We start from the raw sequence: 17,132 nt of genomic DNA, 5'->3' as shown, positions 1-17,132 counted from the left end.
GCAGTACCGTTTACCATGTGCATAATATATCACAGGTTTTTGCAATAGAATTATTAGCCAGAGGCAAAAAATGTTTCAGTGATAATTTGTAGCTTTTAAATATTAATTAAGAATAACTTTCTGTTTTTTGTAACCACATAAGTAAATCTGACTAAAATATTCTTACCATTTGAAGTATGACGTTTAGGTTTTAATACTGTGAGGTGTAGGGCTTGCATAATGGTTTTGGAAGTAAGTGACCGAGGCATGGTGATGGGCCAAGGCAGCTGCTGTTATGACTGTGACAAATCCAGTCTAAATTCACTGATAAATTGCAGGCAAATCCCAGCTAAGCTGTCTTTTTTAGAGAGGATGGGGCGGAAGATCGGTTAAAAAAAGCAAAACGTCAAATAACGTCAGACCATCTGTTGCGCGTTTGCAGCATGTTTTCAAGCTATGTAGAAATATAAACATGCTAATAGCATACATGTTTCCCCACAATAAGTTTTTTTCCAGATTGGATTTAATAAACCATTTTATTTTATTCTTTATAATACAAATGCTGGCTAATACAGTAGAACTAGCCAAAATACCAAGCCAGTGCTAGCATTTTCTTGAGGAAAAAGAGTGATTTTTTTTAATTAATCCCATTTCTAGAAATTTGTTTTAAATCGATTATGCTGATTTAATTATTAACTTTCAGCAGAACAGTACCATGTGAAATGAGACCTTTAAACATATAAATGTATGTAAAAATATTTATATGCGATAAACTGTAAATGATGAAAAGTGGATTCATGTTTTAAGGGATCAGACTGTCACACTCATGATTGTTAGTTTGAGTTTGAAGCAATACCAGTGTTTCTGATCTGCCACATTTTGAGCATTAGGAATTTTCTGGAGCCATTGAGGAGTGAAAACATAGAACCACATGGTGGAAGAAAGAAACGTCTGGCAGGAAGGACTATTTTAAAGAATTGGAGCTTGCTATTTTTGTGAAAGTTGATAGAAATCTTCTCAAAGTAGGGGTCCAGATGCCTTGATCTGCAATTGGCTTATTCATGCAAAATCCATACCCTTTCTCCTCAGCTGGGCTTCTTGCATGTGTAAAATCAATTTGTTGGGTTAGTTTTGTTGTGTGAAGACCTAATTCTGCCTTACTAAGTTGTAAGTGTTAGATGTGGACAACATCAAAATTTTTTTTTTCTCTTCTTGGATAAAATGTTCACCACCTGTGTTACAAATGTTTGTTTAATTAAAGGCTATTGTAGAAAAAATTGATGTTGTGAACTTGAAATTTATGCCAATGAATATATTGTAGATACTCAGGTAGCTCAGGTCCAGATTAAGTCATTTGCTATGCCAGTGGTCATCTAAATGTTGGTACCTGAACTCCCATCACAGTTTGTGGGACTAATGAGTGGAAGCTAGAGAGCACTGCAGCCCACTGAGAAGCAGAGGCTGGTAGGCTGCCTTGCTCTCTCTGCCCCCCTGAGTGCACTGACTAAACCTACATGGGCTACTACGGGAGTCTGAGCTATACCACACCTGTAGTAACCTACACTTAGTGTATTGATGTGGAATGATGTCCCACCTTGGTACTTATAGTTGATGAATAAAGTTGATAAGAATTACAAAGTGAGAAGCTAGAATCTGTGGTTAAACTTTTTTCTGGTAACCTGGGAATACATTAAACCTTCAGTACACCTGTTATTAAACAATATATTATAGTAGTGTCCTGCACTAATATACTGGCTGCATGAAGCATTGTAATGAGGAGCGATGAAATAAACAGTGCAACACAAGTCAACTAATCTTGAACTGATGAGGGAGGTTTCTGTGAGAAAATGAGGCTATGTTCATGAGACTTATAGAAGCCCTTCTTTTTAATCATACATTGTGAATGATATATTGGTAAAAAGTGTTTCCTTTTATCACTATTAAGTGGTGTCTTAAGTTTTGTAATACTGCAACAACAATTTTAAATGTCTTGGCCATCAAGAGTACTTGGTCTGACTTTGATCCATTAAAAAATAGATATTTCTTATTAGCCTTTAAGCCATGCTGTGTCAAGCTTCAGCTGCTCTTCAGTTGGAAATTACATAGACAAGCATTTCACCTATCCGTTTATCTTCTTATTTCTCTGTCTCTCTTGAGATCATGTATATAAATGAAGGAGGCTTCAGTAACCCAGAGGAGTTACATGGTTCTGAGTTCCTAGAGTTTGCTATATTTTTAAAATATCCCTTTCAAGATGATTATTTAATGCTTTCAGCATTCTGATAAAAATTTTTGAAAATAACAGCTTGGAGACATAAGTGAATGCTACTATTCTTCAGTAGACCGAACATAGTGTAGATTTCCTTATGTGCATTTTGTTATACAATAGAAATTTTTGTTAATTCTAATATATGTACATTTTACTTAAACTAGCCTTATTTATCAAACTCAAAGTTTTCTACCAGTCCTAACAGTTTCAGAAGCTTCAGAAATAATATGACACATGAAGTTCATGTTCAAAGACTGTAAAGATCAGATGCTAAAGGTGGCTACAATGTAACTCTTTTTAAATATTTTAATTTTTAATCTATTAAGCCCTCATCCCCAACATTTCCAGTATGGTTTGGCAGAAAATTACTTAAAATTGTATAGATGTTGTGTCATGTAAAGTGTTGCTTTTAGTCTAAAAGTCTTGACATTTTTGCTTAAGGAGAATTTAAAAACTTCTTGTAAGTGAAGACAAGAAGATTGTGATTTATTTCATTTATAATACAGTCGATCTGCCATTTTTGGGATTCTTAACAATTAAGTCTTCAAACAAAAAAATCTTTATCTAGATGTATATATTATTTAAGATACAGTAGCATCTGGACCCAAATTTATATCAGGTAATGATCACTCCTTTCTTCTCTAACTTGCTTCTGCATGTCTGCTGATACTTGGCCATTGATTATGCTGGGAATCCCAAGGCAGTGGGTTAGCTTAGTTTTGGATTAAGCAGTCAGTCTTTTTCTGCCCTGATGCATCTATATAATTTCCTCCAAAAAATAATTTAAAGCTTTGCAATTGTCAGCAAGATTTCTCTTGAATCACAGCTCTGTTCATGTCAGTGTATGGCATGTTGTCTCATTCAGAACAGGACCTTTCTGTTTTATTTTTAAATTAAAAATTGGCAGTGTTGAGAGGAAACCCAAGTGTGTGACAGCCAGTGGTAGTTACTGTTGTTAGTAAGTATGAAGGATCAGGAATATTTCTAGACTTAGTTTTTGAATTCCTTTATTGAAAACTACTTTAAGAAGAGCAACACTTTGCCTTCTGAATTTGCAGTTCTTTCTTCCTGAATTCACTTCTCCTTCTCTCCCCTTCTGAAAGATGAGAGTGTAGATGAACCTAGAAACTTAATTTTTCAGTGGCTCGGCTTCCTTAAGTCTTTATTTTCCTTGACACAAGGAGCTTTCATGTGGGCTCAGTATGAAGCAGAATTACTTTCTTCTGCACTGTTGTGGAAATCATGGCAAGCTGCTCATGTTCTTGGCTGTCTCTGCTGATAAAAGAAATCTTTTAAAAATATTTTTCAAGCTGCTTTCCTGCTTAGGCAAGGAACCTGTGATGAGTAATTACATCAGTACTTCCTTGCTGATAATAAACAGTGGGAAATACTAATGATGAGGAGGTAGGAAAGGCGGATCTCTTCCTGGGCTAGTCAAATCTCTAACTAGGTGAAAATTTGAAATTCTTCTCCTACATGCAGAGTATGTGGCCAGAGTCACAGGACCAAGTGCTACTTACTGTCTTGTGGATCGTCAGACCTGATACACAGTTGAGGACATTCCCTACCTGGCCGTGTGGAGAGGATATCGTTTGTGGGTATAGTAGCTGGCCGAAACAGTGCTTAGTGTTGTGGATATTGTGTTTGTTAAAAGCCTTTTGCTTGGAAGCAAATATAAAATGTCCAGAATTCTAATTTTACCTGCTGTAATGATAATCTTTCAGAAGAAAGGAGGAGGGAGAAAGCTTGATCTGGAAAATAGCAGCAGGTTGCTTTCAGTGGGAATACCTGCAAACTGTTGTGAGAAGTGAAAAGACCTTCAAAGCTACTTCTCAGAGCTACTTTTTTTTAAAAACACGTTAAAATTGAACCTTGTCAAAATGCTTACTTCCCTCAACTGCTGAGTCACTGTTTTTAATTTTAAAACATTGGAAGTTTGAGCCTTTTAGTATTGCAAGCAGGATTAGGCCAGTGGAATATCAGAACCCATAGTTTCAATCTTACAAACTGAAAAATTACTTTCTTTAGAATAATACTCTCCTGAGCTGGAACATCAATTGCTAATGTTTATTTTCTTACTGCATATAGCGGTAGACCAACATTTAACCAGTAGAGGGCAATAGGTATGTGCATGCATAAGTACAGTGCTCAGTGATTCGTGCTGGAATCACTTAGGTGTTTTGTGTTCAGGATTTTTAATATTTATTTTTCAGTGTAGGTGGTGGTGCTGAGAACAGAGTTTTAGGCCCAGCTGTCCACAGGAAGCAGTGCAGGATTGCTTACTTAGTTCTCAGGACTCGTTCCTTTCTTGCCTTCCCCAACTTGTTTCCCCTTCAGCATAGGTAACATTACAAATCCTCAGAGACTTAACTGTCTGGAGGATTATTAAAGATATCTTGAACTGCAAAGAATTAAGCAAATCCTAGACAAAGGTATTTGAAATCTCTTGATTTGGAACCAATCTAGAATTCAAATATTGTTTCTCAGACTTTTCTTGTCCTTAGAACAGCTAATTTGCAGTTTGAAATAGACTTCTTAAGATAGTGTATGGACAAAAATGATGGCTATAACAATTTCATAATTACTAGTGACATGTATTATCAGGATTTCAGGTATTAACAATTATCTGAAGAGTACATTTTACTCCTAATTGTTTTATTATGTGCTAGTTTTATGCATGGTCTTGCCTCACGATGTTCCATCTTTCCTTTTTAGTCTGAAACTCAGAATAGCAGTGCAGTGGCCAGTCAAGAGCATGCTCCACCCGTGTCCACTAACACGTCTATGAGTCCTCGGCAGCGCCGTGCCCAGCAGCAGAGTCAGAGACGGGCTCCATCTTCAACTGAATTTAATCGGGTACAACAACCAAGAGTCAACACGAACCACACTGGATCAACTGTTTTGATTGTCCTTCTGACTTTTGCATTGGCAGTTCTTATATTTCGTAGAATATATTTGGCTAATGAGTATATATTTGAGTTATAAGGTTGGTTGTCGTAACAGCAGTGACTTGAATGCTTCCTTGAACATTCTGTATTGGGTATGACATGAGAACTGTTTACAAAGGTTACTTTTTTTGTATTTACGCTTAAATCCTTATGAATGTTAATGTATCTACAGTTGCATTACTTGTAAGAAAAGCAAAGTTGGACATTTAACTACAAGTATTAATTGGTGGTGCACTAGAAACTTGGAGAAACAGTGCAGTGGAGTAGTAACATTAAGGCGTGTGGGAGCGGAGTCAGTGTGAGTAATCTATCAACTAGATAAAGACAATTTAAAAAAAGTGGTTGATTCACTTTTTTATGGAACATAAATGCAGTTAATTGCCCTGTCTATGTTAGTACAAGATTTGACGTTGGAGAAGGGATTATAAAATGAAACACTACTATGTGTTTGTGTCCAGTGAACTCTTAATTTAGAGGGAATACATTTTGTAACCACTTTTATTTGCCATGACACATTTCTAGAGGGGGAACATATATAAATTGGTTGTGATGCTGCTTTGTGTGTGTGAAAGTGGGAAAGGAGCAGGGGAAGAAAGAAGGGGCCAGAAAACTACTTGCATTATTTTGATTTTTAGTTTTTGGAAGAAAGATTGGATAATCTTCTGCAAGATTTGAATGTCCTCTTCTAATACTCTAATTGTATATCTTGGGTTTTTTTAAATTTGAAGATTATATAAAACATGTCTATTCTTGCAATAATTATAAATATGTAATATAATTATTTACCCAGAGCTATTGTCTTTTAATTATACCAGAAATATACATAATGTGTTGAATTGAAAGTTTCATATGTGGTTTTATTTACTAAAGAAAATTTAAACCTTATTATACTTAAACTGTCATATATATAAACATGCTTAAGAGAAATATTTATTAAAACCCTAGTAGTAATAAACAGTTTCAAACCAGTCTTTGGTTATGTTTCAAGTATCACATGGCCTTTTTGGGTTTTTGTTTGTGGTTTGGGTTTTTTTTTGTTTCCATGGGTTTTTTAAACCTAGAATCAATATTGGACTCAGAGGTTTTCTGTATTATTCGTTTATTCAAAAAATAACTGGTTATAGTCATGAATGCTGTGAAGTCACATATACAAGCAATAGCCCTACAGGTGTTAAGGTTTTGAGAGTTTTTTTATGTGAATGTTTAAGTATTACAGTGAAGTAGAAGAAAGCAGTCAGTGGGATAATTTTCCTCTTGTATTATTGTTCAGATTTAAATGTATTCTAGCATATTTATTTCAAAGACAATGAGATATAGCTAACTTTCATTTTGTTGCTGTCAAACATGATAGCACTAACTTAAGTGAGCCATCCTGTTTCTCAGCAAGTATTTATCAAGCTACATACAGTGTTCCTAAATTTTGTTAAATGTATTAGATATTAGTGTTTTAAAACATTAAAGTAGCTACAACAACTTAGAAATTAAGGAAAGCCCTTTGTGTGTCTAAGGGGAATGTGGAAATTACAAACAACAAAACCTGAGTCCATTTTTAGCACTTCTTGTGGATTGCTGATAATCTTGTTTGCAGGTACTATGGAACAAAGATCAAAAACCACTTTTCTTAAGAAGTTCGGACAAAAGCATACAGTTTGTTCAGCAGGTTCAGCAGTTGCTTACATATTCTGCTGCAGAACTATTTGATGTCAGTATATTAATTGATATGTTTTACCTAATTTGCATATTCATTTCATTATAATTTTTTAAAAAAAACTACACCTGAAAAAACGCCACACCAACCCCCCCCCCAAAACCTCTCCAGATTGTGTAGCCTCTAAAAGAAAAGTACTACATTTCCTAGTTTATGTTGCTTGAATACCTGTTCTATTCAAGTCTTGCAAACCTGGGCTCATAGAAGAGGGTTCTGGAAGAGGTCTGACACAAAAGACCTTTTTGCTGGGTTTTGACCCACTTGCTTCTCTGGAAGTTTTGCTCTGAATGTGCTTCGCTTTACCTTGACCCTCACTGCTGCACCAAGCAAACTGTTGCTCTCGTACCTGTACCACACACTGGCTATGAGTAAAGCAGCTATGTCTTCTGCAAAGAGGCAGTCTGTGTTGCCCTTTGAATGGGCGGTGACAAAATGAGCTTAAAATGGTTTCTGAAAACAGCCTCTTCCTTGTGATTAAAGAAATAGCTGCTTTGTAGCTTTTAATTTTTATTTCAGACTTTTAAAATAAAAGTTAAAATGCCTGATTGTGCAAATAGCTATTTGAAAAAATAAATATTAATGGTGACTTGATTGATGTACAGAGTCTATTGCATTTGTAGATACTTTGGGGGTTACTGGGTTTAATTTTCCTTTAAAAGTTAACAGTAAGAAATTTTGAAGGAAATAGCTCATCCTTTATCTTCCAACAGCATAAAGAGCCAGTCTAAACTGCAAAATAAAATCTCAACTGCTATAAACCCATGAAAATATGTACATTTTACAATGATATATGTGTCTGAAACATGGCACAGGCAGTTTCCAGTTGAAAAAGGTGCCATGTGAAGGACCAGAAAATCTGGAAAGCCTAATGAAAAGGGACAGCCCTTTTTTACACAGTCTGACAGAAGGCTAGAACTGTCCTCAGATTAGAGGATTGAGCAAAAAGCCAGTGTGCAGAATTGAGAGTTTTTATATAATGGCTTTAGTAAATATCCTTTAGGACCCAGTGGAAATGTTTGGTGAGGCAAACTTCATGAGTAATGGCCAATCACTGAGCGGTGATGAGGGAGAATCTTGGAGTGGGAAGCCCCTGAAAGCCTGTCGAAAACATCACGTCGGGGAAGCAGCATTCCTAGTACCGATCGCGGACGAACACGCGTCACTGGAATTAGAGTTGATTCAATGTGTAAACCCGAGGGCACTTGTACTGCAGGAGGTTACTGGAGTGCAGAGTGCCCAACTCTTATTTCCAGCAAGATGCCTTATTTTGCAAAGCTCCTTTTATTAATCTTTTTCTTAGTTCTTCTTGTGGAAAGCAGAAAGCACAGGAGGAGGAGGTGGACAGGCCAGCTGGAGGTGCAGAGGGCAAGGTAAGGGTTATTAAAGCACATACTTTTTTTTTTTTCCTGGAGTGTTACAAATACATTACTACATAGACATAAAAATCTGCCCTGTCACTGTCTTTGTGTATATTGTATGTGCAAAGAGCTTTATACATAATGTTTTTATAATAGTTTCTGACAGTATAATTGGTTTTAACTGTAAATGGACACATTTAATACTAATGTTAATTAACTCTTAATGAGCCAGTTTTGCAGAGAAGTTGACCACTTCAGCATAGACTGTGGTTAAAATACTCTTAGCCCTATATCTGAATTACTGAGAGAATTCAGAGAAAGTTGCAGTTAATAGAGATGTTCAAATATACATACTGTTTCAGCACTGTTTCAAGAGCAGGTCATTTACTGTGCTTGCTGGAATGTCTGTGCTACTTACGTTCACCTGAAATTCCATGTTATTCTCTGACAATTTGAGGTGGGGCTGTTGGTTAGCATGTGTTATACTAATCAATAACAAATAAATCCCTGGAAGTTACTCAGGAACTGTAAAATTAGAAGTATGTTTTGAAGAAATAAATGTAAACTTTAAAAAAACCCACATATTTTAAAGTCAAGCAAAGGTACAAGAAAGAGTTAAAGGTCTTAGTAAAGTTTATTAGATTTACTGTTGCTGAGATTTGACCGGAGGTTTACATTAGAAAAGATAATCTTCCAAACCTGTCAGACAGTCCAAAGTATGTTATCCTTTCTTGTAGTTATGTCATCCAGTGGCAATTATATCTTACAAGACTGTTTATTGTTCGAAGAGCTCAAAAATAAAATTGGGGTAATCCATCAAACTGCTTCATTATGGCTGTAAACCTTCATATTTTCATTTATTCTATTGGGTTTTCTTGGTTTGACACTCAACACTTATAGGGAGTGTTGTTACTTGGAATGTTTCACAAAGAAATGTGATGAAAGCAAAGAATACCTAATCTGCTCTCAGATTTATACTACTTACGGAAAAAATATAGCAGCATATGCTTTTAGTGACGTAAATGTTATAAAGCTGAAACAGCTAGAGCCTGATCCTGACATCCTAAATCTAGCTGAAGTTTTACCACTAATTGCCACAGAATCTCTGTTACTGAATGAGATCTTTCATTTATTTGTGAAAATTTTTCCAAGTCCATGTTCTGGGAAATGAAGGGCATTCAACAGTGGCATTTTCTTGCAAAGCATTCACGTGTAGGAGAGATCATCAGCTTTGAAGTGACAAAGTAATGTAAGTTCTTCTTTTAATAAACATGACTTTGCCCAAAAGTAGTACCCTTCTCTGGGTTAAAAGTTGTTTGAATATTTTGTACTTAACATTTAAGCATTGTAAAAGTAACTTACAGTTACTACAGTGCTGTTATTTTTGTGAAGCTGTGATAAAATGGAAGTCAAAGCACAAAATTATTTATCCAAACGAATTTACTGTAAGGAATAACTGATACTATTTGGTTTCCTGTGAAATAATGATTTTAATGAACAGTTTTCTAGCCAGGTAGAACCTGAGAAACTATACATCATATATATATATATATATATATATACACACATACACATTTCCTATGCAATGTACTTATTTAAAAGTATATAAAATCAAAGTTTAGGGACTGTCAAATGTGAATGACATTTTAAATACAGAGAATTCTGCAATATTTAAAAAAAAATGTATGGAGCAGTAACATTGATATTTTAAATTTCCAGTTACATAGAAAAAATATAGTTGTTTCTAAACCAGCAATGAATAGTGGACTCTTCTAGTAAAACAAAATTAAAACCAGTTCCTATGCTGGATGTGAGAGGAATGAAAACAGTGTCCTTTAATAATTTCATTGCATTTTCTACTCAGTATTTCTCTTGCTGACTTACCATAAGAAATACAGTAAATTTTACAGTAAATGTATTAGCCAAAAAAAATTATTGCTATGTTTGGGAATTTACAATTGATAAGTTTGATAGTTTGTGTCCCTTAAGATGATATATCAACCTGATGTAAAGACCTTTATGTTGATTTCAAGCCAGGTTAGGTCTGTGGAGTTGGGAACCCAAATTAAGAAATGCCAGGTTAAGAGTTGCCTGTGCATCCCTGATTACTCCCCTTATGTTATGTTAGTGAACTGTAATGGATTGTTTTTTCTGTGACTGGTATCTCACTCAGCATGCTGAATGGATAACACTTGCTTAATTAGAAACTGTGTCGTGTTTCATACTCCCTTACTCTGGCACCCCCCACCTCACTGATAATGCAACTCTTCTACAAAACAGAGGTATGACTTAAAGAATCAACTGCCTTTGTGCAGCAGTGCCCTGAACGTGGCCTGAAGCAGCTTCCCGTTATACTCTGGAGGGACGGGGATTTGCTTAGGAATGTGTGCTCATGGAGTAGCAGCTTCTGGCTTTGTCTCTTATCTTACAAAACTGGGTGAAGGGATTCAGTGACACCTCTTTGTGTGAAGTTGAGAGCCTTTTTGCTAAAATACAAGCTGGCAAATGGTGCACGAAACCAAGGGGTCATAACTAATAGGAGAATTGGTTTAAAATTTTTGCATTTCATTCTGTTTTAAAGAAATCAAGTGATAAAATGAACTGCAAAGTAAAACCTGTCGGTGTCACCCGGGTGATTGCTGGGGAGGGGATGTTGGCCCCAGTGTTGCCTACACACCAGGGAATAAATTTCCAGAGAGAAGGTAAAGACTTTGGTGCTGAAGGAGATGGTGTAAATGTGGACAGGTGCAGGTGTATGTGTCGGATGGGGCCATGTCAGACTTGCAATGTGTAGTTCTGACTGTACAGTGCACGTATATGTGTGCTTGTAGCTTCCTTGGGCCTTGCTGTAAGAGCCAGGCAAGTGCTGTTGGCATGTCCAGCACTGGATTGGAAACAGTCTGGGGGACTCTTCAGTAGCTCTGTGGTGGCTGCATCTCAGAAATCGCAAACAAATGCTGGTAGTCCTCCTAGACTATCCATCTGGACAGAATTTCCACACAGAGAAACTGAAAAATAGTGCTTTTGTTAGTATTTATTGCTCTATAAAAACTGCTGATAATGCCTCTGGTAATGTTTATTGGTCTGCATAAACTGTCCTAGAAGAGAGGCTTCAGGAGACATTTGCCATCTTGGTTGTGCCTGGGAATTCTGTCTTTCCAATGGCCTCTGCACTGGGCAGACAGACACAGTCTGGCTTCGAGTTTGCTTGTTCCTCCCTCCTAACAGTTGTGCAAAGCCTCGTGCTTCAGCCAGCAGAAACACTGTGCTTTTGAAACAGAAGCGGCTTTGAGCTTCCGTTGGCTAAAGACTTCCTGCCAAGGTTTTTGGAAGTGGTCAGTCATTTGGAGTATCTCACAGGGGGTGTAATTTTCAGGACATGCAACGTGCCAGCCTTAGGCTGGGACCTGGAAACAGAAGTGAAGCATCAGGACATGGCAGCACAAGGCTTATCACAGGGATTGTTTTTCCACACAGAGGTCTGCTGGGGCAAGTAGTCTGCTTATCCCTGCTGAAATGGCTGTGGCCGGCAAGGTGTGCTCCCTCCATGCCTTGAAGGGCTGCGTTTTTTTCCCCAACTTTGAACCAGGTGCTGCAGACATGTCTTCTGGCCTGTAGTTCCTCCTAGCCCCTACTGATCCTCTCAGCTATATGGTGCTTTTCCAGAAAATGGGGTGTTTCGAAGTTGCATGCCTGGGGTTCAAGTCCAGGGCATTGCACAGCTTCTAGTTGTGCAAGGTCTGATGTCTCCTGAGGTTTTTCTTCCACCAACACTGCAGCGTCACAGCAGGGCCGAGTAGCAATGTGAAACAAAATCAGAGAGAGGCATGCACACACTCAAATGGCTACAGCAGATTCGAGAAGAAAAGCTCCTGCTTTATTTTGGCTGTGTGCTCCATGTCTTCGTGTTTACTATTAGGACTTCTCTGCTGTTGCTAATGTTGCCCCTTCTGACTTTGTAGTAGCTGTGTAGTTGTCCATGTAGACTGAGATGTTCAGAGCCTCAGCGCTGCTTCCTCACCAGCCCGCAGGCATCCAGTGCTGTCTTGTCAGCAGCTGTGCCTCCTCTTGCCTCTTCAAGCAGAACAGCCACCTCTGGGTCCCTTCACTAGACCTGTTGCCATCTGCTTATGTTACTGTTGTTGGCTTTGGGCTGGATGGATGTAGGAAGAGGCAAGGAGTGCAGGGTTTGGGATATGCTTGGTAGAAAAGAGGTTTCATGTATCTCTGTGAAGAAAAATGTATTCTGCATTCATTTTTAATAAGCTGAAAACACGAACAACCCTGGAACAGGTTTGGGGTTTTTTCGAGGTTAAAACCCATACTTTATAAAACCAAGCAAAAATGGAGGGTCCTAAGCAACAGATGATAAGGTGTGTTGAGCATGTGACCATGAAAGATTCCTAATGTGTATGATAATAGTGATTGTGTACATCCTCTGAATTTGTGGCCGTTATTTTCCAGAGTCTGATTTAGCTTTTTTTCTAGAAATCTGGCAAGGAAAATAATTTTCCTTTACTTCCTCCTGCAGGCATAAACCCACAGACATGTTGTTGTGGAGCATGTTACATCCAGACGTAGGGCAACAGAGTCCCTCTCCCCTGCAGCTCTGAAAATAAAAGGGGCTGGTGGGGCCATCCATGTAAACCAGTATAGACCTGCCTTGTTATGGAGCTACCGGGGCCTCTTGGGCAGCTGGGACCCATCAAGCCCTTGAATTGATGGCCCTGACAGGTGATGGAAGGAGACCTTCACAAAATTTAGGACCTTGAGGTTCCCAGCTTGTCAGAAAGTTCTTGACCATATCTGATCCCATGTGATCCATGCACATTATTATTAAAGATATGCATCTATGTGGGATACATAATGAAGATAATGAATTTGGAATACTCATCTAGAGGTGAGTTAATATTTGTGGCAGTCATAAGCTGATACTGTACCTTCTCTTTTTCACTTATCCTCTAGGGGGTCTTTCAGCAGTTGTATGCTTTGCTGGTTAGAAAACCAGTAGGTTTGGTACCTTTCTTGGTGCTAGGTTTACATAGTGTGCATCTCCAGCTTGCTGTGGCTGCTACACAAAGTAAATGACACTTTCAACTGTTTTTTTCTCAGAGAATATACTGAAGCATGGTAAGATTTTGATTGCTGTTTAACATCCTTGTTGGAGGCATGGACAGTGGGATTGAGTGCACCCTCAACGGGTTTGCTGATGACACCAGTCTGTGTGGTGCAGTCGACAGACTGGAGGGAAGGGATGTCATCCAGAGGGACCTGGACAGGCTGGAGAGGTGGCCTGTGCAAACCTCATCAAGTTCAGCAAGGTCCTGCACATGGGTTGGGGCAATCCCAAGCACAGATATAGGCTGGGCAATGAGGGGATTGAGAGCAGCCCTGAGGAGAAGGATTTACAGGTATTAGTGGATGGAAAACTGAATATGAACCAGCAATGTGCACTCAGAGCCAAGAAAGCCAGCTGTATCCCAGGCTGCATCAAGAGAAGTGTGGCCAGCAGGTTGAGGGAGATGATTTTCCCCCTCCACTCTCATGAGACCCCACCTGCAGTACTGTGTCCAACTCTGGGGCCCCCAATATAAGAAGGACATGGACCTGTTGGAGTGGGTCCAGAGGAGGCCACGAAGATGATCAGGGGGCTGGAGCATCTCCCCTTTGAGGACAGGCTGAGAGAGTTGGGGTTGTTCAGCCTGGAGAAGGATCCAGGGACACCTTACAGCAGCCTTCCAGGACCTTAAGGGGGCTACAGGAAAGATGGGGAGGCACTCGTTTATCAGGGAGTGTAGTGATAGGATGAGGGGTAACAGTTTTAAACTGAAAGAGGGTAGATTTAGATTAGATCTAAGGAAGAAATTCTTTACTGTGAGGTTGGTGAGACATTGGCACAGGTTGCCCAGAGAAGCTGTGGCTGCCCCCTCCCTGGCAGTGTTCAAGGCCGGGTTGGACGGGGCTTTGAGCAACCTGGTCTAGTGGAAGGTGTCCCTGCCCGTGGCAGGGGCTTGGAACTAGATGAACTTTAAGATCCCTTTCAACTCAGACAATTCTATGAAGATTTTCACTGAAACTGTAGGAATATTTTCTGGATCCTGATAGGAAATCAGATAATTGGAGCCACTGTCCCATGACCATCCTGTTGTGACCAAAGTCAATGCTGAACTCTCCAGAGGGAGGTGCAGAAATGTTCTGGACCCTGGTGGACCCTGGCTAATGGCAGCTGGACCATGCTCCATATGGAGATCACATTTCCTTTCAGGCTTATCACTTAGCTGTTGCCTTACACCCTACAACATGAGGACTGTTTCCAGGGTTTTTTCTTATTATTGGTATAGAAAGGTCCAAATATCTGAATAGATACCTGATGCTTTTTTGAGTCCTGCTGAGCTGTTACCTGATTTCTCATGCTACCCAAATTTAATTTTCTTTGATCTATTTGGCAATGTAAAAAGGATGTATTTTATGCAATTGAGAACAATTCTGAATAAAAGTGACTGGAAAGGAAAATTAAAAAAAAAAAAAAAAAAGGGCAATAATGGAGAAGCCTTTACAGAAGTTCAATGAGATACTTGTCCCCTTCTCTTTTCTGTTAACAGGAACATGTCCTCACAAAAGGCAGTTTTATCAAACTCATCCCCCTTGAGTGAAGCGTAAACAGCAATAAAAATAAAAGAAAACATGACAAAAAAGAGAAAGGGAGATGAGTGGATTTAAATGAATGGTGGTGAATTGCAGAGAGTGCATAAAGCTGAAAGAAACCGTGACAAATCTATAATCAGAAGTGCTAAAGACTGTAAGTACATCAGGGAGGATTTATGACATACCAGTGATCAGATTGTCCGTAAAGGCACCTGATGGACAGGAGTGTTCAGCGCATCCTTCAGCTCTGCAAAGGCTCTGGCAGCTTTGTTCTTGTGTTATTCACCTTTGCTGCAAATAGTGAGATACTTCCTATGCCAGACAGTGTGGGGGTGCCAGGGGATACCTGTCGGAGAGGATCAGACAATACCAGCATAACTGACCACTCACTGTTATAAGGAATGTTTGGGTTTTTTTTTTTAATTTGTCTTGCTTTTGAATTACATTGACAAAAATAGTTATTATACATTTCAAAGGCTGTGTAGATTGCTTGTCATTAAAAATGGCTCTACACAAAATCTTTGTGAATGGATTAAATTGATTAAAAATTAAATGACAGACCTCTGTAAATTCTGAATCATCTGTCATGTACCTGAAGGATTGGGCATGAACTGATGATTAAATGCCAGCTATTAAATGCAACCCTTGGCTCGGGAAGTTCCTGAAAAATCTCTTTTTTCTTCTTCAGCCCTCTGAAGCCTCTGCAGCCCCAGATTTGTTCTTAACAACTCTCTTGTGTGCTATTTGCTGCTTGATTTTTAAATGAACTGATCAGAGCTTGGCATTTCAGTAAGGCTGTGCCATCAGTTTACAGATTGCATTGTAATACCATCAGGGTTTTCCATACTATTTCCTCATACAGCATGTAATCCAAAGTTTTACTGGATTTTTAATTTGATTTTTTTTCATCCATTCTTTAAGTAGACAGGTTTGATTGAACATTCACTGGTACTTAGGCATTTTCCTGATGGTTAAAGTCAAGCAGACACGGGAAGATCATTCTTCTCCGCTTCCAACTTTTCAGGAGCAGAGGCAATACTGCAGACTGCGAAGTGGAACGCTTTGTCAGCAGCCCTAACCTTTGCAAAGAAACACAACCTTCTGCTGCAGCAAGCAGTTAAAAGCTAAACTTTTGCCTCCAATCATTGCCATTAATGGCTGTGCTTGGGTTTATCCCCCTGGTTTCAGGTAAACATTAATGCAGCCGTGTTGGGAGTGTACTTTCTCCAGGTGGCTCCTTTTTTACAGCCAGCAGGGAGAGAGATGCTCTGACATGCCCATGTAAACAGGAGCCCAAAGTGAGGCGACTCAAAATTTTGCTATGTAGCATGTGCCCTGGAGCACAAGGACTTATATTCCTTAAAAACATCCATTTAATACAAATATTTTAATTCTGTTGCTTTTTTTTCACCTCCTTATTAAAGTAAATAGGTTATCAGTGTTAGCAGCAGCTACCAATGCCCCTTGAGTTTTACCATTTTTCTGAACTGAATTGACACTTCTCTTCTGATTTGCGATTCATGCTCCCATTACTCATACTCATAATGATTTGTATTTTAATGACCTTAAGGCACATCCATGACCCTTCCATAGCCACATTTCTGCATGTGGTGATGGTTTTCTAAACTCTGAATTTGTGACCAAGATTTTAAGCCTTATTCATCCTCATATTTGTATTTATTAGAATAGTCCTTTTATTTTTCCTCCAAGATTTTTATTCTTTACTGACCAGTAATATTTCTTCCACACAGGCAAATGAATCTCAACCATTTTGTATAAAGATCCTTCTATTTATTATTATTTCTTTTAGTAAGTTGCTGACAAGCAGCTAATTGCAGCAGTATTTACAAATTTGTCAGATCTTATGCCAAGAGCCAAGGGATTGAGGAATCTTCATGGTCCAACTTCTTCCTGCACTGCTGGAGAACACCAGGGATGCTGATCTGCATTTTCTTCTGAAAGAGCATGCAGTATCTCTCTGCTGTTTAGTTACACATGTCATTTAGTGACTTTTCTCAGGGGTTTGTTGTCATTCTTGTTCTACTGTTGTATGATCTCTCAAATAAAAAGTTAGGCTTTTCCCCCCCTTAATATTCAGAAAAGTGAAGGATTGCAGATCTTGCAGACTTCTTTAGAAAAACCGCCTCTTTTCCAACTGCTGTGGAGGGAAAAGTATGCTTTTGTCATTGTTAAGTTCAAAAGGCAAAGTGAGCCCTCTGTTCACA

At 38.6% G+C, this 17,132-nt stretch overlaps 2 protein-coding genes across 7 annotated transcripts in view; both read left to right on the top strand.

Annotated features, from left to right (window-relative positions):
• UBE2J1 (ubiquitin conjugating enzyme E2 J1) overlaps window positions 1–6,998 on the top strand; it is a 31,855-nt gene extending 24,857 nt beyond the window's left edge. For both annotated transcript variants that reach the window (XM_026844210.1, XM_026844209.1), the window contains one exon: window positions 4,964–6,998. In XM_026844210.1, coding sequence (XP_026700011.1) covers window positions 4,964–5,233 — 270 coding nt within the window. In that variant the 3' untranslated portion in view covers window positions 5,234–6,998. The remainder of the gene's footprint in view (window positions 1–4,963) is intronic.
• A 119-nt stretch (window positions 6,999–7,117) lies between these two features.
• The window catches only part of LOC113477709 (gamma-aminobutyric acid receptor subunit rho-2), a 47,141-nt gene continuing 37,126 nt past the window's right edge, over window positions 7,118–17,132 (top strand). For 4 of the 5 annotated variants that reach the window (XR_003397948.1, XR_003397947.1, XM_026844204.1 and 1 more), the window contains exon 1: window positions 7,118–8,274. Coding sequence is in view for 2 of the 5 variants with exons in the window: in XM_026844204.1 (XP_026700005.1) it covers window positions 8,087–8,274 (188 nt within the window). In the remaining 3 variants the exon portion in view is untranslated. The remainder of the gene's footprint in view (window positions 8,275–17,132) is intronic. The other variant, XM_026844206.1, reaches the window with a different exon arrangement.

The sequence above is a fragment of the Athene cunicularia genome (genome assembly GCF_003259725.1).
Source record: "Athene cunicularia isolate RWA chromosome 3 unlocalized genomic scaffold, athCun1 chr3_part1, whole genome shotgun sequence".
Taxonomy (NCBI): domain Eukaryota; kingdom Metazoa; phylum Chordata; class Aves; order Strigiformes; family Strigidae; genus Athene; species Athene cunicularia.
Note: the sequence above shows the minus strand (reverse complement) of the source record. Positions and strands in the feature narration are given on the sequence as shown.